Raw genomic sequence first — 27,505 nt, 5'->3', positions numbered from 1 at the left:
TACCTATGGTTTTCAAGACAGTAAATTATGATTGTTTTATCAAAACCTCTACATGTTTAATGAACAATGTCACCAATGGCAACATCATCAGAAGCAAGTACGAGGCGTATCCAGAAAGTAAGTGTACTGAGGCTCTCACGACCGAATGAATTTTATTTTCGACATGTTTCCTACACTTACATGTAGCCTGACTCTTCCCCTCCACAATGAGACCGGTTCAAGGTCAGTACGTTGAGAACACGTTTCGTGAAAAATGTCAATACAATCTCCCCCCAAGTGCGAAATACGCGGCGTCATCCGTTATCACGTTTGGAAGGCAAAACCTCCGTTTGAGGTTTATAATTTGGTGAAAACTGCATATGGTGATAGAGCTTTGAATCGTACGAGTATGTGCAAGTGGTATCGCGAGTTTAAAAATGGTTCTCACCTCTTCACCCTCCGCCAAAAAGTTCAAAACCACAATTTCAGCCAAGAAAATTATGGCATCCGTGTTTTGGGACTGCCAAGGCATAATTTTGATTGAATATCTGCCTCAAGGGGAGACCATCAACTCTGCAAGATACTGTGAGATCCTAAAAGAATTGCGGAAGGCAATTCAAAACAAGAGGAGAGGCATGCTGACAAAGGGACTCAGCATGCTGCACGACAATGCCAGACCACACACGGCCAACGCAACGAAGGAACTGCTTGCTTCGTTTAAATGGGATGTCCTAAACCACCCGCGCATTCCCCTGACCTAGCACCTTCAGATTGTTATCTCTTTACCTCCCTGAAGCTGTACATGGGTGGAAAAAGGTTTTCAACAGACGAGGAGGTAAAGGGGGAGGTGGAGAAGTGGACGAAGGGGTTGGCGGGAAACTACTTCGAGGAAGGCATCAAAAAGTTGATACCCCGCTTCACCACCTGCATTGAGAGGAATGGCGACTATGTCGAAAAATAGCTTACATATGTACTACGGTAACCATGTAATTTTTATGTTTCAATAAAGAAAATTGTAACCTACAAAAATTCAGTACACTTACTTTCTGGATATGCTCGTATATACGAAACATGTCGATTTTTTTGATGAAATAGTGATGTATATAAAGTATTTGATTTAGTTTATTATTAAAATTATGCCACCAAGTAACTTTTCCTCATGGGAATATACTAAAATATCCGTATATACTTGCTCCTGATGATGTGAACATTGTTCATGAAACATGTAGAGGTTATATAAATTAAAAGTGATGTAAACAAAGTTATTTTGTGTATTATTCTAACTATAAAGTAAACAGAGGACACGGTGAGATTACTTCATGTTGCACAGAATTTAAAGAGTCCATCAAATTTAAAATTTCTATTATTATATAATTATTAACCAGTTGCTTCATAAAACTAAAATAGTAACATAACTTGGATAGAACCTTCACAAAATTTCAAAATCAATTTTGAAATTTGATGAATTGTTCAAATTCTGTGAAACAACGCGACCATAGGATCTGCAATCTTCTTTGCATAAAAAATTAAATCTTGACGTGATTTGGTCCGTAAAACGAGTTCGGGAAAGGGTGCCTTCGACTGTACCATAATATTGAAAGCCTTTTCCACATTGTCTACATTTATTTTCTCTCTTCTATTCATCAAAACTATATTTCACTATACTTGCGCAGTCGGAGGGCTTAGAACATTGGTTAAATACCTTATTATAGTAAAAAAAAATAAAAACAAATTTCTTTTTCAAACACATTTACGGACACAACTTCTATTGACGTCGTTTTAGAGATGTATTGACACAACGTCTATTGGCGTCTTTTTAGAAGTGTGATATTACACAGTACAAAATATTCGTATTTAGGACAGAAATTTGTCACTGCGTCATTTTTCGTGTTTCTTTTATTTGTTATAAACAAATCTATTAAATCAAGGTTCTAAGCACAATTTATATAATGTGTATCCTGACGAAGAAACATTTGGTTTCGAAACATATCGATCTCTTTTGATTAAATAGTGAAGTATACAAACTATTTAATTCAATTTATTATTAACATTATGCCACAAAGTAACTTTTCCCCATAGGAATAAAAAAATCATGTTTTGTAAATCGTGTTAAAATCATGTTTTGTAGTAGTTTTAGACTTGTCCTTGTCAGTACTACAACACGAACACTACCTCTACACTTCATAGTGTCGCACCCAAGGTTAATATTTGTAATACTGATCGGCTTCTCTCACACAGCTCTGTTTTGAAGTCAATGTATTATAAATGTTCGGGAAAGTGGCGTATGCTATATACCGACAATTTGAAGGTTTTGCTGCATCCCGTACAATTATCTCAACCCTCCGAGTTACCATAGCACATAGCAAATCCTCGCATTCTAAATCGCAAACCTCTAATCCCTTTGAATAAATGTAGCGTTCCTGCAAAACGGAGGCCAGCTAAATATTTCCTTTTGGGGTTAGCGGCTTTAATATGAACACTGTGAACATCTACTTCCCTCTCTGTTCCACTGTGGCCCAAATGATAACTCGGCGACTACTACCTAATGCTAACATTTTTGATTTAAATTAATAGGTACCTATATTACTTACTATCGAGGTTAACATTATAAAAAGGTTCTTATTAAATGGCAAAAGTAATTGAAACTCGTGCCTCATGACATTTGCACAGCTTAAAGCAACATTTTTTAGCTTAGAACATTGAACATGATTTTTCAAAGCTCAATAGTACAGAGAAGAGATAGTTTTGTTTTGTTTTCAATATTTGCGATCTCAAATAGTACAGTAATTTAAGCCGTTCTCAAAAGTGTTAAAGGAAGTGATTACGAATCGTTTTTGCGTAAGACGGCTCGTATGTGGAACGAGCTACCGGCATCTGTTTTTCCTCATTCATATAATAGGGCTTATTCAAGACCCGCATTAATAAAGCCCTTTCTACAGACCCTGCCTTAACCGGCTTCACAACGCTGCACAACCGGGTGGCGCCATAGCTCCCCTGCCAATGTTCCGTCAGGGGCGCTCTTGTGAGGAGTCACATGTCGTTATCAACGTGTGAGCACGTGTTCCGACGTCCTTGTAAAACATTTGACAACTGATTCAACTGGTTCAACTGATTCCTTGTCAATGGAAACTCTGTCAATGCATTCGTTAAAGGCCTGCAGTCCCGTTTTTTAACAGGAAAACGAATAATTTAACCAGATTTTTAATAAACATACAATATTTTATATCCGTAAGTTTACTCCGTGCAGTTTTAAAACTACATTACGAATGTAAAAGTCGTAAAAATGACGATGTAAACGTAGTCAACAAGAAAAAACATACTTTTAGAAAATTATTTTTATTAGGTAGGTGTACATCCAATGACGTTATAACATATATAGATATGCTGTAGTAATCTCAAAGTGGCAAGCCAAAAGCAAGACAATTGTATTGCTTTCGATTTCGTAGTTTTAGTACTACACTGCCACGTTTCGCGTGAGTTCTTGTGCTACCTATGTAAATTGCATTAAATAATTGCAAACACTAGAAAAAGCCATGAAATATGATTTCATTCGTAAATGCACATAAATTATTTTATAGTTATGAAAATTACAATTATTTCGATTTTTTCATGGATATTTATTTAACAGGTGGCCCAATTTAATTTTCATTCAATGTATACCAGAACATCCTTCGGACAAAGGAGTTTTTCATATAAAGCTCCGTTGCTATATAATATGCTTGGAGAAAATATAAAAACTATAGGTACGTTAAATTCATTCAAGAAAATGGTCAAAATCTCCGTACTAGCTGAGAATGATGATTTTGGATCACCCATGTTGTCGCTTATATCATAATTCCTTGTGGAAGCTCTGTTTTGATACAATCCTTATTTATTTACTGCGCATGTACTTATTTACTTCTAAAATAACTTTTGGTTATTTATTATTATGTTACTTATTATTATTATTATCTACTTAATTATCGTATTAATATTTACTTTAATTATTGTCTAGCTAAATTATTTACTTACTTACTTTTTATTATAATATTATCTACTTACCTATCGGTTATTATTTACCTTTTTTATTTAGTTATTTTTATTTTTTCTTATAATCTATTATTCATACTATCCATGTTGTAATTGTTAGTATGGTTACCCTATGCTTGTGTCTGATAAGCCAGCACAGGTACCTTGTACTTTAGTTAACAGAAGAAGAAAAACTTTTCTTTTTTGGTTTAAATTTAATTTAATGTTGTTATTATTTTAAATTTACATATATGTATTTTTTTAAATGATATTATTATAAAGCTGCACATCTTGATACAGGAATGCCCTAGTGAGATGTGCAGAGTATGCTTTTTATGTAAAAACTGTTTTTTGAATGAAATAAATAAATAAAAATAAATAAATTTCATTTAATAGGTACTATGCTGTAAACAAAGTTCAATATGCTACACCAGTAAGATTATCAAAATTACCTACGACACTTAAGATCCACCCTGTACAATGCTTTAGCATCACACGACCCATATTACTTATGAATATTTCAGAATGTAGATTCATTACAGATGCATTCTACGATTAGGTTTAAACTGAAGATGCTCTGTTATCCTTTAGGCTTGAATCAAATTGAAGATTACTTTAGAGTGAAATAACAATCTAATCCATTTAAATATTAATAAATTACAATTTAGCTCTACGAACATCAGTGTGTTGAGTAATGAGAAATTCCAATGAAAAATATTATTTCAAAAAACAGTAAACATAATTATATCTCTTTAGAATGATTTTCCTGTATGTAATATAATTTTGGAAAATATTCGTGAATTAACTACATCTTATGTATAAATAATTACTTATTATTTATATAAATAAGTATAAATAACTCTCAAGCAGAAAGATCTTACTGACTCTGTTGGTACCTATCATCGTTATGTTTTGATTTCTATTTTCTTTTGATATCCTTGATGAATATTATTGTTGTCCTCCTACCTAATTCCTACTTCCCTGTGCCGACTACAAAGTGCATGTAGTTTATTCTGGAGGAGGCCCACCACTTCCCCGCCCTGTTTTAGGTACTGATGGTACCCCTTCAGAGCTCTCGCAAGGACGATATTTTTTTTTGATAAAACGAGTCTACATTTAAGATTTCAAAAGAAGGCCTACATGTAGTTCAGTTGAAATTCACCAGTCATCCTGTCAACACCTTAACTGTGTCTGATTACGGAGCCCCCTTGTTCGACCGTGTCGAAACTGTAAAGCCATCGTGAGCTCGCGAGTTTGTGGTCGTAAAAAACAGTGAATTGTATTTGAACCGGCGCAATTGAGAAGATCAGAAACGGTAAGTCGGCATTCCGGAATTCCAATCCTCTTCAACACTCTCTGGTATGAACAGTTCAATAATTATGATGACAATACTGATAAAACATCTAAATATAGAAATCTTCCTATCGAAATTAAATCAATCGGAATACTACATTACATTAACAGTAATATCTGGTAATAACTGAAGAACATTATCTTTTTTTTTAACTTCCGATTTAGTTGTCCGGGTTAAATCTTCCCCAAAGGAAAAACTTAACCCTTCCACTCACTTTTCCACAAATGATCATCTAGTCAATCAACATTATGTAAGTGCATTATATAAGCAAAATAAATACAAAACAATACAAGAACAACACGTCAACTCACCAGAGATCAAATGGGAAAATAATTCACCTCCAGATATTTTCATATCAGAGGGTTCGGCTCGGTAGAACTTCTAACAGGGCCTATAAATCCTACTGATCCCTCAACATAAATATTTAAAAAATCTTTTGTTATCCTACATGTATTCAAAATGACCGACTTTTGCATCTTTATATATAATTTTTTTGATAGATCTAATACGCCTAAATTTTTAATTAGAGAGCTAGGTATAATGCCAGTAGCCGAAATAACGAATGGTAATATTTTTATAGTCTGAGAATGCCAAATTCTTTTTATTTCATTTCCTAAATCTGTGTATTTTCTTATTTTTTCACTAACAGATTTTTGAATATTACAGGAATAATAATAATAAGTATTTTATTGATAACATTTTTTGGTATAATTTTTACGTAACACATTCTTATCAGTTATTGAGCAAAACAATAATACATATAAGACACAATTATAATAAAGATTGTTCGAGTGGCGTACACATTGCCTATGACGTAGCTCATGTAAATTAACAATATTACAGAGCCGGACGGAAAAAAAAAATAATACAATATTTTCCCGTAAACTCAAAATTAACTTACATACAGGGTTTTCCAATAAGAGGTGTTATTTTGATATTCAATCGTAAAAGATCAATGGTTTCATTGCTTGTGTGGCACGTAGCGCCGTCTTGTTGAAAGTAAACGTTGTCCAGATCAAAACCATCCAATTCCGGCCATAAAAAATCATTAATCAAATCTCGATAGCGCAATCCATTCACCGTAACTGTTGCTCCAGCCTTATTTTCGAAAAAGTAAGGTCCAATGACTCCGCCGGACCATAAACCGCACCAAACAGTCACACGTTGAGGATAGAGAAGCCACCGAGGTGGAAATGGGCCTCATCACTCAAGATGATTTGCATTTGATGCACTCAAGTGAATTTTAATAATTTCAATGCATTGTTGAAGCGTGTATCGTTCCATTTTTATTAATGGCGTAGTTTTTACTTGTCGAATGTAAAAAAATAACAGCTTCAAAAGTAACATCTACCGAAATAGCGTGCTATTCAAAATAACACCTCTTATTGGAAAACCCTGTACTTGCTTTTAAAATACATTTTTTTGATTTTCACATTTGATTTCGTGAGTGAATGCATACTTGGAAGTGGAAATTAACCCACTTACCGACATCTATTCGAGCTGAAACTCGACAGATAGACTCATTCAATCAACTATAGATGGCAATCACGTATATCTCCGAAATCGGATAACTTTACAACAGCAAATATACAAAATAAATGTCGGTCTTACCAAAAAGAATTTGGTGCAGTTGTAAGCGCGGTTGCCTCGATTCCCTGGGGAGGATGGTTCGATCCTCAGTCACACAAAAGAACCGGCCCAAAAGGTGGCTCAAATATGTATTCCATGAAAAAAGGTTATTTTTAAGGGTTGATTCATTTTAAAATATTAAATCAATAATTTTCACTTTTAACATAATTTTTGCTTATGTATGTATTAGGTTTACCAAAGCTTGTATTTAATTCACGTAATTTGTACTCACTTAAAAATTTATAACTTAAAAATCGATCCATTAAGGTTTGTATAACTATTTTTTAAATTATATTACCCACATGGGCTTACCAGGTTAATATTTTGTTCTTCCGTTTTAAATTTTATATTTAAAAAAAAATTTTTGTCATTTTTGTTTAAATTTACATCTTCATTAAACCCACATCTTTGCAAAAATAGTGGGGAAAAAATAAAGATAGGTATAAAGAGGTTTTTCATCCGCTTCAAAATAATAATATCCAAAAAACGCTAAAAATTGTTCACTTTTCCAATTAATATGTTCCACCCTCCGGAATCAATTAGGAACTTAGTATTTTTACGTCACGGGAGTCTGGAGCAATGACGTTTATTTTTCATTCGTAATGAAATCCATAACTCACGCCTTCTTGGACAAAAAGGCAGCTAAAATTTCCGACAATAATAACATTTCCCCCGGCCGGCAGTAATTTTCGGTACATTAACCAAAGAAGGAAGTAATTTCCTCCAGTTTCTCCTATGATTCCTTCGCTCCTGGGACCCTCAGTCAAAATGGCGCTACCTGTCCATTGCCTTCTGTTCATTAGAAATCCTAAAGGTTGCTCTATTTTCGGTCCGCGTTATTAGGCGCTTTGTTCTCGTGACAAATTGACCTTTTGTTGGAACGAACTTGGAGGCATTTGAGACAGTTAATTTCAGACAAAAATAACGTTTATCAAAAAATGGTGAGGAACACAGGAAATTTAAAACCCCGAAGCAAATTAATCAAGGTTTGGGGTTTTACAGCGGATTTAAAAGTGAATATTTGTATACGTATACTTTTTACAATCTGAACAATGCGACATTTAAAAAAATAATGCTTTTGGTAGTAATAAAATTTTCCAACGATTTTTTTCTGTTTTTTCGTTATATCCCTAAGTAGGTACCCTATTTCAGAGGCATTTTGAAACCGGTTCGTGTTTAAATTGGGGTTTGATAACAAATCAGTGTGCCTTTAAAAATAATAGTAATAGATCTTTGTTTTTTGGAGAGAAACATTTTTTCCGTTTCTAAAAGCATGATATAATCTATTGGAAAAAAAGTATAAAAATTAATTTTACATAACATACGAATAAATACACTTTTTTTATATCGAACACAAGTACATAAAAATTATAATCATAATAAGCTGATAATGATTTTTTTATTTACTATACATAGTTAAAGAAATACAAATATATATTTCACTTTCTAGCTACATAAATGCATCTATATAATGTGAAAACACATGACAATAATAATTTGACATAGTGGAACAGTAATACATATATTTACAATAATATCTTTAGAGTTATTCCACATTGGAGGACTATTTTTGTTCACTTAATTTATTTATTTATTTATACTTTTTTTAGACTTTTAGTTTTTACAGACGATCTCACTTACGTGAGAACAATCCAGTTAAAAAAACTCGGTTAAGATACAAATATATGTACATTAATTCTCATATACCTAAGTAAAGATTAAAATATAAAAAAATATAAAAATTCAAAATTAAAAATAATTATGAAATACAAATATTTCAGAAAAGTAAGAGTCGCAAGTAATACATAATATAATCAGTGCAACATATTATTAAAAAACAGCAGAAATTTTTTTCAGAATCCATTCAAATTATCGACAAAAATATCTACTTCAGCACACTCAATCTTATTATACAGTCTACACATTTGGGTCAGAGGGCTAAAGCAGGCGATATTTTTTTTGAAAATATTCAGGTTAAAAATGCTATGGTGTCTTAAACAATGGGAATTGGGAACATTTGTTTCAATATTGCTAAGACATAATGAGTTATCAAGATGGCCGTGGATAATTTTATGCAAACATATTAGGTCAGTCAATTGCCTTCTTATTTTAAGTGTATTAATCTTAAGGCGATGCACTACGTCGTGTAATATTTTTTTAATTGAGCCGCTATCAATAACAACCCTTACGTAGATGGCGATAAGGTTTAAATTCCCGCTTAACACCATCCGCCTATTTTGATTTATGCAAGAAAAAAACATGGCCAAAAAGTGCCTTTTATTTTATTTTGGGGATATTCAGGCATAAATATTTAATTTTTTTTCGATCATTTTATAAATAACTTAATTTGCCACATTATACAATAAAATTATAGCCAAAAATAGGTTCGTAAGTTTGAACTTTAAAGTAGTTTTCATAGGCCTTATACATTATTTTTTTCTGGGCTTATAAAAAGACTTATCTAAAAAATATTCGAACATTTCAAAGATGTATTCTACTCGCAGTATTTAATTAAAGCATCTGAAACATTTCTAGGCGACAAAATTTTCAAACCAAAAACACATGATTTTGCATTACTACGTATGGCATCGCCTTAAAGTAATCACGACGTGCGTCGATTTAAGTGCGGTGCGACGACAATTTAAGATTGAATAGTTGTTCAATCTGCAGAAAGTTGCTTTTTATAGCGAGCAATGTTAAAGTTTATCTCAGAGAACAATAATTATACATGAAATTAGTGCGAGAAGCAACTACATAAAATGGATTTTAAAGTCGTTATTGCATTTATTCGGCACGCAATAGTTAATCATATTCACCTGGTCAGGGGCAGTCTAAAAAATGTTCGTCAATGATTTTATATAATAATAAAACATCACAAATATTTCTTCGCCGAGTAAATTTTAAGTTCAAGTATTAAGTTTTAATATCATTATCATTATAATTTATATTATATATTAAAATATGTCATTTATGATTCATATGCCTTAAAATGTATGCGTAATTCTTTCAATTATATGTGGATTTTTGTTGTGTAAAGGTGACCAGAGAGAGGATGACATTAAACAAACATTTTTTTTATTAGAACAACGCTATTTAAATTTTTCACGTGTTCTCATTGAGTCTGATGTGTAATAGTTATAAAAATAATGTATGATAACATCGATAATGTAATAATCCTTTTAAGAGAGATAAATTATCTTTAATAATAAATTAGTTTTAAGAAGATAATCTTACAACATAATCCCAGCTTTTTTGCAATTATATTCATTTTAAAACTGCGTTGTTCGTTTTATTTTGTATCGATCAGTGCTGGATTTACCCTCGGTTAGAATGGAATATATTTATATTTAATAAAATATGTGTAGATACTCAAATATTGGAGTGTTATAAAATATAAAATTTGATGGCAAAATCATCATATTTATGTGACACTAGCGCTGATCCAAGAAAATCACGGACATTATAATTGTAGGATTCGTGAAGCTGTAAGAATTTATAAAAAATATATTTGTCTCAGAGTCATTGCCTTTCAAAAACCCAACAAAGAATGAATACTGTAAATAAAAATTCTAATAGAAAAATTAAATAACCCTGAGAGGCCTGACTCTTGCATCTTGGCCGTTATTCTCAAAGATGAAGTCAGAAAGTCCAAGAATTTGCGTGTATTTCCGTTTCTCAATAAAATTCAAATAAATTGGATCGGATCTGAACGTATCCGAAAACTAAAAACTAATTTTGAAGGGAGATAAAATACGCGTCATATTTTATTCCTAGAAAAAAACATGTAAGTTACGAAATATTCAAATTTTGAAAATAAACGTAAAAAAGGTTAAAAACTGCTCACCTTACGTTTTTTCATCTAAACACTGAAGTAAAACTACTGATAACAAAAAATTCATATTTTACAAGTCTAATATAATATAAACATTACTGCTACCTCACTTTTTCGTCAGTTCATATAAAATTAATTAATTAAAAAATCCCCATGTTTAATAAATTTTTTTCAATTTGCGGTCGTAACCTTAGATTTCATAGAGGTGTAACGCGTAGATAATAATGAACGTCGCGTTAATTATTTGCTAATAATTTATTTATTATTGGATAATTTGTATAGCGCCGCTTTTGTGAGATATCACCTCAGGGGCGCTTTACAGTTGATGCAGGTATTACAGAAAATATAAATATTACAAAAATAGAGTGAAGTTAAGTTAAGTAAAATGAAGTAAAGGAACAGGTGACACGAAGATAGAAGATGGAGACTCTGCAGCAAGAATCCCAGGTGGTGAAGAAACTGGTCCAGCTGCTGCAGCGAAAGAGTCCACCGCGTCCACCAACAGTGCCAGCACGAGGTTCGTCATCCGTCCAGGTATGTGTCTGCTGCTAATAAAGCGCTGACACACTATCCTCTCACAGATACCAGACCTTGGCAGCACCGCTGTGACGTTCTACGAAGATAGAAGATGGAGACTCTGCAGCAAGAATCCTAAGTGGTGAAGGAACTGGACCAGCTGCTGCAGTAAGAGAGTCCACCGCGTCCAACAACAGCGTCCAGGTATGTATCTGCTGCTAATAAAGCGCTGACACCTCACATAGATAAGAGACCCTGGTAGCACCGCTGTGACGTTTGGCAAGTCCATCATTTATCTCCATGTAATCCTGTTCCTGGTAATAATGTCAATATTCAATAATTAAATAATACAATTTCAGGTTTTACTTACTAAGTTATTTCAAAAAATTAATATTCATCCTAGACTTGCAGAAGAGTCAATAGATGTCGCTCATTGAAATAATAATAGGATATATTTATCCTAGACACTGTCTAGATAGCATTTAGTTCGAGTTGAATCTTGCAATCATATATAAAGATATCAGCCGATAGAAAATTGCGGCGAGAAATTGAAGAGAATGTTGATAGTTCTTATTCGAAGTACGATTCAGTTAAATATGACCGAAGGAGATAGGGTTCCATTTACTTAGTTGGTAGAGCGGCGCCCCGGCAAGGCGATGGTTCTGGATTCTAGTCCTAGATGCGACCGTATCTTTTTCTGATTTTTCTGTTTGAATTTTTTTTAAAGAATCACTAATATTGTCATCAATAATTAATTATTAAATATTTATTCTTCTAGCGCAGGTGTTTTGTTTACATTAACCCCACACAAGGGGCCCTGAGGAAAATAATTTCCCTCAGGGCATATGCCGTCTGTTTTAAGAAAGTCTTTTTTAAGAAAAGGAAGGCGAGGATGTTCTGGGAAGGTAAAGGGTATTAGGGTTGGGTAGGAATCTAGGGATTAGTGTGTTCAGGAGTGACTGACATATGAATGTACCCCTCCCACTGCGGAGCAAGGCGATTGGTCAAAATACTAGTTGGAGAGGTCAAATGGTCTCTCCAAAGCAGGCTCTCCCGATCTGGCACGCTTCAAAACTGTTGGGCTGGCGCTTTCTGGACACACCTCACACAATGAAACTGGGCACCCCTGCTAAATCACCAAACGAAGCGAACCACTTGGGTTAACCTATGGCAGAGGTGATGGTTATCCAATAAATGGTTCCCGGGGAGGCGATACCCAAACTCACCTCTCAAATTATATTGACTAATACATAATTTTATTTCAATATAATTATGAATGCTCATGATGAATTAGAACACGTTAATAATATTGATCTTTGCGCTGGTGTAAATAATACAAATTTCAAAATTTGGACGAAACAAGATTAAATAGTACGAATCGATAATATAAATAAAAACAATTGAGTCATCGAATTACTGGTATCATTTGTGTATCACATTATAGTAAATTTCCAAAAAGAAAAATTATTACGTTTTCTATGAGATATTGCGATTGCGGGAAATTATGTTTTATCACCGATAAAAATACGTTTCAACAAATTCCTACTGTATTTTGAATCCCTACCTATGATCTTACGATAAGTTTATCTACTATATATATAATGTCATTAGACTTATCTTCCAAAGATAAGATAATTTTATCTTGGGTTACGTTTACTTTCTCAAGGGAGTACGAGAACAGTGTGAAAAGAACTTTATGTTTGCATCTGAAAATGTCATTAAGTTTCCCACTTTATTTTAGTGATTTGCTAGGGCAAATTCAACTGTAGGTCTCTCCAATACACAAGGGCCGCGCGTGGCATATTTGTATGCTTGGCTTCTTCACTTACGTCGTTAAGATTCCGACTTTATTTGAGGGTATTCTCCCGTCTTAAGCTTACTTTGCGATCTCCACATTTGTTGTCTCGGACGTACATGGTTAGAACCTAATTACCAAAGTTTCAATGGATTAAATTTCCCCTATTAAAGATTGTGAAATGGAAGAAATATTATTCATTTATCTAATTTATTGGTGTTTATCAATCTTTGAGGTAAATTAAAAAATATATTAAAATCATTAATTTTTGTTCAGCGAATACAATTATCCGTGAATATAATAAGTTTAACCCACAGGTTAAACAATGCTGGAGTGGGCTGCCACATCGGAGGTCTATGTATTTACAATATGAGCTACGCAGATGATATCATTCTGATGGCCCCGTCAATAAGGGGATTACGAATTCTCCTGAAAATCTGTGAAGAATTTGCACAAGAAACCAACATGATTTATTATGCGAAAAAAACAGCACTGTTGGTCATAAAACACGGGAGAGCCCAAAAAACATTCCCGGCCTTTTTGAATGGTGAGCTTCTGAAAACAGTAGAAACCACAAAATATCTAGGACATGTCATCAACAACAAGCTAACGGATGATGAAGATATTGACAGGTAGAGGCGAGTATTGAGTATAAAATGTAACATGCTCAGTAGAAGATTTCGGCTCTGCAGTCCAGGAGTGAAAAGGACGCTCTGCGTAGCCTTTTGCACCACTCTGTACCTAAACATGCGAGCTCTGGGCAAACTTCAAAAAGAGAGAACAATGGAAAGGGTTCGGGTGCAATACAATAACGCATACTGATTGATGTTCGGACTTCCCAGGCACTGAGTGCCTCCTCAATGTTTACAGAAGGGCGAGTTCCAGGATTTATAGCTTTATTAAGAACCAGCATTGCAGGACTGAGGGGAAATATAAAACCATTTCAGAAATATTCTCATCATAGAATCCCGTCTGACTTCAGGATCGAGCATTGAAGACCATTGGAGAAAGATACTTGCTCCCACAATTTTAGATCCAATGGATTCCTGTGCTTCTTTGCTTTGATCTCATTTTAATTTTTAATCTTTTTTTTTATGTACATATTTTTTATTTTCATATTTACGATTATTTATAAAATACCAATGACATAAATATTATATGTACTTATACTCTCTATGGGATGTGTGGGATTGCACTCACCTCCCCACATCCTGGAATAAAGAATTGTTATTATTATAATATTTCGATTACACTATGTTGTAAATGTCGTTGGTAATCTACGTCACTGCGAAAAAGGCCAAACCATATCATTTCTCGCCGATTTTTATATTTATAAAACCCATCGAACCAGTTCAAGCTGATAAATGGTAATGCGCTGTAAAATAAGTGATGTGTTTACAGCACAAAAGTGCTGAATTTTAAGTGAATTTAATTACATAATGTAGAAAATTAGAACTTTCTTCTCGGTGATATGTCTATTATGGTGTACAGTGTCGTACCCAGCCGGATGTCAATCAGGTAATTGATTAGTTCAATCTTCGCAATGCCGTCACTTTAATGATAGCTTTATTTATTTATTTTATTGCAAAGTGCTTTGTCTATTATTGATAAGTTGTATTATTCTAACAGATTGGTGTTCTGAAGGAAGAGATTTCTTAGAAATATTCAAAGTGTTTAGATTATTATGTTGACAAATATTAATATTTCGTTTTGAAATTGGACATCACAACCTCCAATTTTTATAAACATCTAAAAGTGACCTTTTAACTGTGCTTTTGGAGGTACTTATTTATAATCTTGTTGTGGTTAAAAAATTCACAATACATGTCATTTATGCAATTTTTTTAGATTTTATATATTTTTGTGTCAAAATCAAAATGATATCCATATATCAATACATTCTCGTCTTTAAAAAAATTAGTAGGTACTGCATTACAGCGAGATGTACCTACCCAAGGTCTTGTATAAATGGGGGTCATTATTACATTACAATGGCAAAAAAAATTAATAGAACCTACTCGGAGATTATATTCCTGGAAAATACAATTTACAACATACATGTAACATCCCCTGAGGGTCAAACCTCTCCCATGTGAATACCACACTTTTCAAATTTGCGTATTTATAAAGAATTAATTCTATCACCTCAATACTAGTTTTTTCTGATCAATATTGAGTAATTATTATTTACCACATACCTGTTTGTTGTATGTTTTGAGATATATCCTGCTACTGTGTAATTTTCAAAAAAATGTGACCTCAATGGCAAATGGTCAGTAAAAATGGGCAAATAATAATACATGCCTATCTACATTTTTTTCGGATGGCAATGTCTAAAAGCATCCCTATCTTACGGTGGCATTGATACATTGCACGTCCAACCTCTTTTCGCACTGCCTTTGCCTTCATTTTCAATAGCTTTGTCTGTTTCTCGATCGAAAATCAGATAGAGTTTTTTAAAGGTAGGTAGACATTTTTCTGGCTTTCTGAGCACATTTCCAAGCCACCTTATCGACGATTTTTATTTAAGAAGTAACACGGGTCATTTTACGGATTTATTTCTTCTGTTCATGGATATGAACAGAAATGAACTTCAATGCAATATTTAATAATTTACGAAGATAATATCAACAACTCACGATAGCTTATTTGGTAGTGTGCCAGTCCCGGTAAGACTATATAGAAGACCTTTTTTGTATATTGAGTTTTGTAAACTAATTTGTTAAAAATTTCGTTACGCATAAAATTATATTTTTGCAGTAAGCATATATCAACTTTTTAAAATACATTAATTCTTCAGACTTTCGGGCTTCTCGTCATGTATTTTTAGTTATTTTGTCTCTGTTTTTCTCATATGCGGCAATCTAATTCTATTAGTATTCTGGATTCATAACTATGTATATTTTTACTAAAAGCTGTTCCATCCTTAGTTCCTTTTATTTAAGGATTTTGGCAATTTGGTGATTATCGGTCTCTTTGTTATTGGAATCCAATTTAGATATTGTCTCATTGGATTAATTTTTGCCTATTTGCCTTTCCTTCGTGTATATCTCATAACTCTGTTTTAAATAATTTCTGGTTTGTTTTGATTTTCTTCATTGGCCAAATGTAATTTTGTAGAGCAGTAATCTAAATTGGGAGAAGCACTAGTTTTAAAAATTAACTCTGCAGTGTTTCTATTTAGTTTATTTCTTCAAAGAATTTTTCTTTTTTTGATACTTTCTTTAGCACATATTCTATTTAGTTTATTTCTTCAAAGAATTTTTCTTTTTTTGATACTTTCTTTAGCACATATTCAAAATTTGCTATGAAAGCTAGTTTTTAATCCAGTATTTATAAATTATTATGATTTAATTATTTTTTTTTCAATTTTTCAAGTAATAATTTTTTTTAATTTAAATTAAACAATAACTTTGTAAACATCACCTATAAGTGATGTTTACAAAGTTATTGTTTAATTTTAAATTACAATGTCACATCACAAAGTAACCGCTTCATATGAAGAAATAATTTTTTAATTTATACATGCGTTTTATTGCCAATTTCCTGGCTATTTCATTGCCTGGGTTCAAGATCCATTTGTGACCGTTACCTTTTTATTTTGTTTGTTAGTTCCATATTTTCATTTAAAGTTGTTATTATTATTTTCGCCAATGATTCATTTCTTCTAAATGGTTTTTACCTATTCTTTCTTGTTTTCGAAATATTATTTTTTTTAAACATAGGAACTAACTAAGATAAAAAATGATGAGACAATTTACCAATATTGGCAGATTGTTCACACGGATTGGCTGGCCTATTTATTTTGGGCAATACCTGCTAATTGTTAATTGTTATTTTGAAGTCTTTGTTTTTTTATCAAAACGATGTGACAGTCGTCACGTGAATTTATTTTCTTTCATGCAGTGCAACAAACGACTTTCGCGGCAAAGCAGTAAAATCTAAGTGCGATTAACTAACTAACGAGTCTATAAAAATCATTATTTGAAATTATTGAATTTCATTGGTCGATTTAGGTAAAAATACATTCGAAATATGGGGGTTCCTTCGTTTATGCAAAGTTTTTTCTACCTGATGCAAATAACTAGTAGTTCTATGAACACCAAAAAAAAGTACATGTTTCCAATTTTACCTCTGAAATGATAAGATTTGTAAGTAGGTACCATAGACATATGAATATTAGTAGACCTGCCCTAAGTGATTAAAAGCGTATTATCCCCACTCCCCATACCGGTTCCATTGAGCCGGCTGGGCTCGCATATGGCCTCAAGTGAAATTTGAAAACGTGACGTCATCATTCTTGTGCGAACTATGGTCGAGGCATCATCGGTTCATTTTACGAAATAAAACGGCAAAATGTTGACTTGTGATATGAAAACTTGTAAAAATAGATGTGAAAAAGAGAATAAACCCAATTGTCGTATTACATTCCATAAGTAAGCATTATTTTACTTTATTTTAAGCTTATTCACACCGTATTATATGGATCAGTTTTAGAAACATATACTATCACATCTCAATGTAGCGATTCTCAAGTGTGCTCATCGTTGTTTACTGGGGTAAGTAAATTATGAGACATTTGTAAAAGTGTCTTAACTAAATACTCTGAAACTAACTACGACTCTGAAAATAGAAGCTGCCTTACTTTGCCGAATTTGGACTTCGCAAATTAGTTCATAACGTGGCGAGTAATTTGCGCTCCCATGTAGAAATGTCTATTCATTCAAAAGCAGATTTTACTTTTAAGAACTAAATGGTGATATTATAATGCGAGATGCCTATTTACTGTCAGATTGATTTATTGACGAATCACAGTCAGCCTTACTCCCTTCGTTCTTCAACAGTTGATTTTACCCCTCGCCATTAGCTTCTCGTCTATTAATTCCTATGTCTTTGGTAGGTACCTACTTATATACCTAACTACTTAAATTTTAAAAATCTAACTTTCTTATTTTAAATACGGAATTATGTAATGTTCCAACGAAATATCACTGTTCCAATGACAATTCTTTTTTTAAACATTCTTCGGGCAGGTAAGTACAACAATATTGCAAAAATGCACAAATAAATATGATGATTTCACATTTGAAAAGAATTTTCACTAAACCATTAAAACGACCACCATCTTGAAACGGAAACGGAACGCACAAAGAAATTTATAGGCAGACGAAATAAAAAAACATATTGGCAAAACAGGATTTCTCTTAGTTCAGTCAAAAAGTTATCCAATCCTTTTTCTTTGTATTTTAATTAAAAACATTAATGTACAATAGACTTTCTAGTTCCATTGTATGAACATAAATGAAATGAAACAAGGAAGCAAACCATTTGAATTTAAATTTATTTTATTTATATGTATAAAAAAACAACTAGTTTCGGTTGGTTCTGAACCCTTTTAAAGTGTATAGTGTTTGCATTAAACAATATAATTGTTTATGTTTAAACCATTATATTTTCAATGCCTGTTTCGGAACAACCGTTAATTCAACATGACAGGGTCTAGTCCTCCACCCCCACTTAATATATTTATGTTCACCCATATTTTTATAATATTATTCAAGTAAGTTAGTGTGTATTTTACCCTGTTGAAAGAACGTTTGTTCCGAAACCGGTCAGCAACAAAAATATTGTGGTTTTCAGTAACATGTACCATTAAACCCGCTATTGCCGCTCTGCTGCAGAAATCGTCACTTAATTATGTGTCAACTGAGCCAGTGTCATCTTTCTTAACATAAATTCTTCCTCTTCTAAATTCTGTATCCCTTGAGGGTAGTTTCTACTTCGTCCTTTATCGTTCTTTGCGCTTAAGTGCATCAAGCACCTGGTCCGGAAGCTTACTGCGAAAGCTTCGCATTTATCTCAGGGCATTAAGCAAAGTTCCGTGTGTGGTCTGTAGAAAGACCGGAGGACTACAAAACGTGGTATATCTTAATAGGGCATCGTGGGGTGACATTAAAATCTCATTATACTTATATTCCTGGTTGCCAGTAGATAAATTGCTGAAATACCTGGTTAAAAATAATTACAGATTTTGTTATTTTTACATTAATTCCACGCAGTAAAACTCTCTGGTAGTTAAGTTTCTGAGAGCCTGTGTAATGTGTAATCATATTATGGTACGCTATGTGGATAGTATTTCATAAAATAAAATTGGTCTTAACCTTTCCCTTACTCTGCTAAAAAAATCAACCCGTTCCGGTGCTGTTTAGTCAATACACATCTCAAAATTAGCAATTTTATTTTGGAAGAACATGAATATTCATAGTTAATCGCTTAGTTTTATTATATTTTATATCAAAACTGATAATATTTGTAATTTAATTGCTGAAAACGTGAAAAAACCATCGGCAGATGCTAAACAAACGTGCGACGAGTCCTTATCTAATGACGGCCCGCGACCGACTGGCTGCAGGTGCTGGATGAGCGCTGGACGCACACACAGCTATGCGGTCGTAGGTATCGATGGTCTAAATAAAACTGCGGACGAGTGGATTTCTCATGTTTCCGCATAGCGAACCAAAGCGGGACATCAATAGCGTGTCATTTCCTCGCACACTCTTCGCGTAGCAGCGTCACACGGTTAATTGTATTGGTGTATTTGTTCCCGATTTTTAACAAAACACTCTGATTTTTAATCGAATTTGAAAACTAGGTAAATATTATTTTTTAATTCAGTGCAAAAATTTATAACAGAAGAATACCTCAAATCTGAACCCAGAATTTATTATATTTATAGAGTTATTTAAAGCAGTGTGTAGTAAATACATACCACAGATAAGGAAAGGTTAAAAACACATAATTATGGTTTTAATACTTAAGGCTGAATTAAGGCTTTTTCAACTTCAACTAAATGTTTTAAGAGTGGTTACAATTAAATAGACTAATAAAGATTCTTTCTCTGAATCTAGAAATGGAACAATCTAGAAAACTGTTAATTTTATAATTAAATTGTTGCATTTTCTGTTTTTATTTTCGTAGGATCGTTTAAGTCCCATTCTACTGAGATGTAAACAATAACAAATAGTTTTACATTAAAAACTATAGGTCAAAATAGGGTTGACAAAGTATTTTTTTTAAATATGTATGTTGTGGTCTAAATGTTATAAAAAAATGTTTCACTAGGACTCTTGGTTTGTTAGACCATTTTAAATCGCCCTATCACTTGTATTGGCGCTAGTGTAAGCATGGATTAAAATCCGCTAACGTGTGTGAAATAAAAGCAACCCGCAGAACTCGCTAGGAGGCGCTAGTGTATTGTACTTCCATCAGAATGTTTGGGAAATATCAGAAGTTGGGATTATAACTATTCTACAGTATTTGATAGAAGTAATGCAGTTCAATTTTGATTTCTAGCTTTGGTTAATCGCATAGTTGGAGGTTCCCCCGCTCTACCGGGAGTGGCGCCTTACCAAGCTTCTCTGCTTTCCCTGGAGGGGGTCAACGTCTGCGGTGGAGCCATCCTCAGCACCAGGGCGATTATATCAGCCGCACATTGCTTCCTAAATGCAGATGGAACGTTAGTATAACCTGATATTATATTGACAACCTTTGAAAAAAATTCTATTCACCCCAGTATTTTGTCTTGCGGAGACAGCTGGAAAAACTTATTCCATGATTTTTTCTGCGGAAGGTGGTCATTTTTTGTCACAACGTTCTTTAAGAAATTCCATTTCAGCGCCCCAAACATAAACATTGCACACATCATATTCAATTGTATGGACATTTCTGACACATATCTGAGATAATTTATTGTATCTATGTTTATACGAGTATATAGCTTCCGCGTATTTTCCAAGATAAAAAGCCCAAATTTTATCATTGTGATCGGAGATGAATGCTTTAGGATAATTTATAGATTGTAATCATAAAATTTCCCATCGGTAATAAAATTAATTTTATTTAGTTCCTCTTTGTTTATTTTTGCAAATATTAAGTACTTACACGTTTATAATCTACTTTTACTCCCTGTGACAGAAAAATAAGGAACCTACCTACCTACCTACTGCATGTCGCAGCTAGCCTACTCGTATATTCTCTTCCTTTTATAGACTCCCTTTTTAAAAACTCCGGGGTTTATTAACTGAGACTTGGTTTATTATTGACTGAGACGGGGTTTATTAAGCTTAATAGCTGTTGGTATCTGATGAGGTAATTGACGCTACACCAAAACTAAACACCGAAAACCTCTTTAATGTAATTAAATAATTATACGGAAACAACCACCGTAACAGGACTAACCCACGCAAGATGGTATTACTTCTGCAGAAACGTTGGCTAAAGGAGGAAGCGCAACCCGGCATAATACCCCAAAAATAAATAAGGATAAAATAAAAATCTCAAATCGTAATAACTGAAATTATCTTTATAATTTGCATTTGCATTTTGTATTTATACAAAAATCATGACGCCAGAATTCACCGTTCAGCGATTTTGCGACTTCAAACACGCAAATATTTTACTTTTATTGTTAATACTAAGCATTTCAATATCCTTAAAACAATCATATTTGTAAATTAATTCAATTCTTTTCTTTGCAGAAATGTAAATCCTGAGTATATAGTCATCCTGGTTGGGACTAACAATCTGTCCTTGCGAGGACAAACCCACAATGTATCCCAAATTATCTCCCACGAAGGATACAACAGGGACTCAAAGGAAAACGATATTGCCATTCTGATTACTGTAACCGAAATAACAATGAATAAAAACACAAAGCCCATAGCTGTATCGAAGGAGTATGTCAGTAAGGGCGTAGTGCTAACTTTTACTGGCTTCGGAGCTCTTTCAGTAAGTATACAATAAAAACTAATTTTCAAAACCATCCAAGAAAATCGTCTGGCATTTAAGGCTAAACCTTTTTCAAATAAAATAAATTTTATCTTACTAAATACTTAGCGTTATTATTTTTTAAGTAGATTAAAGATAAAATAAGAAACATAATGATGGATTAATGTTGTCCTCAAGTCTGTTTCAAAAGTAATTGATTATAATGATTAAGTACATTATATTGGGTTTTCAAGGTCAATAAAGAAATCAAATGAGGGGTATTTTATTTATTTACTAACGGATTATGTCCAATTACATATTACATGCATTTAATACAAGGAGAAATGTTATAATATAGGATAATTAAAAAATTACAGCTATGACAAAAATAAAAACATAAACAATAAAGATAATGTCAAGTAAAGACACGAACAAGGTTTCTGATGGAGTGCAGTACTTCTGCCACATCAATATAAAATATTACTTGCTTACACAAAAAAATTCAAGGTCCTGACTTGAGTTGACAAATCTTACCATTCTGGACATTGGTGAATGCTATCCTTAATTTGTGGAGTGTTGTTTGAAGAAAAGTGAACCATTATTTCTGAGTCTACGGAAAAGGATACTAAAAAATTGTTTTGTTAGGTAATCGCAAAAAAAACTCATAGGGTTTTCAAATAAGTGATTTTACATGTGTGTGTTTTTAGTAAAATTTTGTAGTATTCGATTTGAATAATAAAATAAACAAACAAATATCGAAAAGTATTAAGAAGTTTGCAATTTATGTTTGGTTATAAGTCTGTTTTGCAAGATAATCTTGGAATAATCCTGTTTTACAACAAACTGTTTTGGAATAAGCTGATTTTCAAAAACCGTACAACTCAACCGACAGCAACTTTCATACAAATTAAATAAACGGCCGTTTTGTCACGTGACCAAATGCTCTGTTTATATAGGCTGAAATAGAATAGGTCTGTTTTGATAGTAACATTGGATGGAACAAGACAAGTTTGCAAAAAACAATTATTTTTAAAGTTATTTTTCTATGGGAATAAGTAGCTTTTGAAATTTCGTATTGCAAAAATAATATGTAGAAATATGTTTTGAAAAATGTTCACAGGCCAAATTTGATAAAAATTTGGAGTGAGTCAGTTTTCCAAAGATACTCCTCAGATTCCGATGAATGTATTATATTACAAGAAATCAATGTTTACAATATTTACGTCATATACATTTTATTGATTTTCGTGAATTGTGCGATAAAATCAACAAAACAAAACGTGCTTGATTATTTTTGTAAACAATACAAATGCAATCTTTGCACTTACTTATTAAGTGTTTATTCACTGTTATACACATAAAGAAAATATTAATTAGTTTATAATTCTAATACGTAAAATTAAATGTATTATTATTACGCTTATTGAGATGAATTTATTCATTATGAAACAAAATTTATTTGTTGTTTTTATACACGGTTTCTGGAAACTCGTCGTACGATCCGGTTAAAATGGGATTGCAGGCCCTTAACCAATGAATTGATAGGTTTCCTTATTATTTTTTATCAAAATACCAATGTATTATCACGGTGTCGGAACACGAGTTCTTTAAAATTCAATAATAATCCAAATATCAAGACAAACGCATTTGCATGAGCACGTGTTTCGATCTATTAGGAATTTACTAAAAGTGTATCAGGACATGGCCTGCAATACCTTTTTTAACGGGCTTACCAACAATTTGAAGAGATTCTTGATAAATTACCAATACTAATTTTTCTCCGTGTTGCAGTGTTGTTTTAGACATTAGCAACTCTTACGCGACATTGCATTAAGGCGAAGCTTAATGCTAAATTACTATTTTGATTAATCTTTATAACGAATTGGTGTACATTATGAATACCAAAAAATATGCTTTAGATAAATTGAAGGTTTTAATATCGTTTCGCTTGAGTAGAATACAAATAAAAAAATAAATTACTCAGTAAAAAATATAATCGAAAGCTACTAAAAAAAAATTCAATAGAAATGTATAAACGCGTAAAGGAAACAACTCTTGAAAAAAATCAGTATTATAGCCAAGATTATCTGTGATAGTTTCACTTGATTAACTTTTTTGCTTATAAAAATATTTTAAAAATAAATTAAAACCAGTTTTGTGCTTGAAATCTAGCTCCGTTTGTCAAGCGATTTTAATGCCTAGTACCTACAATATAAGGTATACCAAGAATATACACATTTTTGGCTTGTAGCTTCCTCTGAAACGTATTCCCGTTAAAAACATGTATATTTTTTGCAGAGTGATACTGACAACGTAACTTCGGTAATGCAAATCATACAACTGAACGAGTTTGATTTGCAAACGTGCAAATACGCCTACAGAAACGTGAGACCTCTATTCGACTCCCAAATGTGCACATTCACCTCTGCGGGTGAAGGTTCCTGCTACGTAAGCTTTTTTTTATTTATAATACTTTTTTTTTAATTCATCACAAAATTGAAATCGATCGGATGTTTTCCCGGCAGTGATTTCAAAATTCTACTGAAAACCTCCGGGCATTTTTTATAATTTCCTTTGAGGTTTCTCTTCTGCAAAACCTTCCTAGAATATTGTTTGAGAAGACAATCGAGTAAGAGTGTGCAATGAAGCAGATTTAACCATGGACCGTTTACCCAGTTGATTTAATTTTATGCCCTCGGGACTCAAGCCAACCACACACCCCAATTCATTATTCTTGCTGGAAAGAAATGGATTCATATCGAAAGTATTCGATAGATTTTGTAATAAAATTATATTTGGTAATAAAGGCTCATCAATAATGATAATAAAATATAAGATGATTGTCTTACGTTGAGAAAGATATACAGTAGTTTTGTATAAACGTAATAATGGATTTATGTAACTCAAATGAATATAATATCATTGAAGAAGAAGATAATAATAACAAACGAAAGAAAATAAAAAAGATAACGGTCACAACTAGCTACCGAACAAAGGATATCTTGTCTTACCGGGACAGCGTCTTAACCACTCGACCATTGGGACCTAATTATTTATTTATTTTATATACATAAATTACAAACAATACAAAACAAAATGAACCTTTGTCTGTCCAACTGGGAGGATTCCCGTTTCAGAACAGCCAAATTGTGTATTTAGTACATAATATTCTTACAATGGAATTGCGATGCTGTCGAAACAAATTGTGAGAACATTGTTGATTGCATTCGAAGTGACAGGATGGTTTCCTTATCCTTGAAAGAATCGCAAAGATTTAATTTATTAGCAGGGTCAGTTTGGATAACATTAGTAATTGCATTCAGAATAGATGATTGTTTTCTTTCGGTCAGATTCACAAGTCTGAGATTCTTTCCTGGGCATTTTGGAGAACATTTACAATTGTATAGTTAGAATTTCCTATTGAACGTAATAATAATAGTAATTTAATATTGAACGTCATATTTTTCTTATAATTCTTTATTCTGCATTTTTACGGGTCAGCGTTAGTATTTTTGTGTTTTCCGGTAATGTAATCTACGAGTAACCCCATATACGCCCCTGACTGTAATCAACACGACAATTTTTTTTACATGTCGTCTAGGTTTCGCTTGTTCTACGCATTCTAAGTAAGCTAATTAATTAGTTAGTTACTTGTTCATATTGTACACTGTACGGCGCGCGGTGTACACCCCAAACAATCTGGACATAATTATGAACAAAACTTGTTCAACATATAAAATAATACGTTTTTAATAAATTATTATTAGCAATAATTAGTCGCCTGAAATATCAATACAAATTGAAAACATCTCCCGAGTAAAAATAAATGCCGCCGACGGGAATTAAACCCGCACCTACTGATGTCCGGTCAGTTGCTCTGGACCACTGAGCTACGGCTTATCACCAACACGTCAAATAATTCAATATGTACTAGTACTTCAATCAACAATTACTGCTTATTAATTTTATCACCTGTAAACAACCAACTTTATTTTGTAGGAAAGGCTTTGTTAGTGCTAAATTTCCCACTAGATGGCGTCGAGACATATATATCATATCTACCTTTGTGTGTGAAATATTTTGAATTGTCATGTCAATTTGTTATCCTTTGTGCTATGCATAAAAACCCTTGACTTATAAAAATTAGTTTATCATTAAAAATAATATGTTTTTAATGTTAAAACAAAGTGTATTTATTCATATTAACACACCACAAAGAGTTTGGTTTCTATGAATATATATTTTATTTAAACTTTGAACCTAAAGCACTGTATTTGAATTTTAATTTTGTTTGTTCGGGGTTTATCTACCCTTAAAAGGGTTCGCCAGTACTATACACAGTTAGTTTAAAAAGTCAATAAATACAAAGATAAGTTTTTTTAAGCAGTGTTCCTCCTAAGGAGGTTGGTTGGTCTACAAAATTACTAATTTTCAAAGCAGGTAATACTTCTAATTAAGGACAATAGCCAGTCCAAGCTTAATTAAAAATATCACAAATAAAGTCCGACGTGTATTGTTTGATCCTGGAGTTGCCATTGAAGAGTATTAAGATAGTGAGAGTCACAACAAACTAGCAAAACCTGAAACAAAAGTAATTGTTCATTGTTGTTGTGAAGACTGCATAATCAAACGAACAACCTCCATACTTGTGAGGTAATCTTAAAATCCATTTTTTATAATGAAAATCACAGCTTTTCAATAGGCAATAGGTTTATTATTATTTTTTTTTATTTTTTAGTGGTGAAGGTATTTTAAATTGTAGGGTTTAGTTAAAAATAATTATTTTTATTACAGGGGGATTCAGGGGCGCCACTCGTCCTGGACCACTATAAGGGTCCAGTCCTAGTTGGGATATCTTCATTCGGGATCCCTTGCGCCACAGGCTACCCTGACGTCTTCACGAGAATATCAGTCTTCGTTGATTGGATGAAAATCCACGTGCCAGATTTATGACTTTCTGCTGGAGTACAGAAGACTCCTGAGAGAATTTTTTTTTATTTACCGATTTTTTTATTTGTTCTTGGATGAAATTTTTGGAAATTATATTTTATATGGGTATACTTAGTTATAAAGCTAAATTTCATACAAATCGAAATGCCTTTAATTTTTTGCATTATATCAATTTTAATCTGTTTGACAGGCACAGAAAGTTTCCAAATGATTTTGAAATATCTTTTTTTTTCAAAATGGCGGCCAAAGGGTAATTTTTGCCTTATAGCGGGTTCAGACGCTTCAATTTTAGTCGATCAACTTTTATTGAAAGTCAGTATATGTAACCAAAAACTTGATAAACTTTATTAAAAGAAGGTTCAGACTTGTCAATATGCTTTCAAGTGTCGAATCGATCAAAAAATTGAAACGACTGAACCTGCTTTGTGGCTGGAAATAGTGTCACGTATACCGCCGGAACCATAAATAAAACTTGTTGAAACCGATGGTCAGGGTCGGCCCAGCCCTGCCGAAGAGGTTTCATTTTTTCTTATGTTTGCTTAGTGATCATAGAACATAAGATCTAGAAATTTAATGCCATTACTTATTACAAAAACCAGCCCTGCTTCAAAGGATATCAAACTTAAATGTGCATTATGCATGCACGAAATGAAACATTAGTAACACAATGCATCTT

The 27,505-nt window shown here is 32.8% G+C and overlaps 1 protein-coding gene across 1 annotated transcript; it reads left to right on the top strand.

The window, feature by feature from the left end:
- Positions 1-59: 59 nt before the first annotated feature.
- On the top strand, positions 60-27,505 carry LOC149417967 (chymotrypsin-2-like). Its single transcript, XM_089639872.1, has 5 exons — positions 60-117; positions 20,467-20,629; positions 21,651-21,900; positions 24,178-24,327; positions 26,674-27,505. Exons 1-5 carry the CDS (start codon positions 60-62, stop codon positions 26,830-26,832), a joined length of 780 nt encoding a protein of 259 aa, XP_089495998.1. The 3' UTR covers positions 26,833-27,505.

This window comes from Hesperophylax consimilis, chromosome 14 (assembly GCF_061612785.1).
Source record: "Hesperophylax consimilis isolate HC1 chromosome 14, BYU_Hcon_1.0, whole genome shotgun sequence".
Taxonomy (NCBI): domain Eukaryota; kingdom Metazoa; phylum Arthropoda; class Insecta; order Trichoptera; family Limnephilidae; genus Hesperophylax; species Hesperophylax consimilis.
This window is presented reverse-complemented; position numbering and strand designations above follow the sequence as displayed.

Excerpts from the sequence above, each read along its gene's own strand:
- LOC149417967 (XM_089639872.1), top strand. The coding sequence starts at position 60 with ATGAACAATGTCACCAATGGCAACATCATCAGAAGCAAGTACGAGGCG. Across the intron at positions 118-20,466 it reads GTACGAGGCGTATCCAGAAA|CTTTGGTTAATCGCATAGTT; the intron begins GTAAGTGTACTG and ends TTTGATTTCTAG. Across the intron at positions 24,328-26,673 it reads CGGGTGAAGGTTCCTGCTAC|GGGGATTCAGGGGCGCCACT; the intron begins GTAAGCTTTTTT and ends TTTTTATTACAG.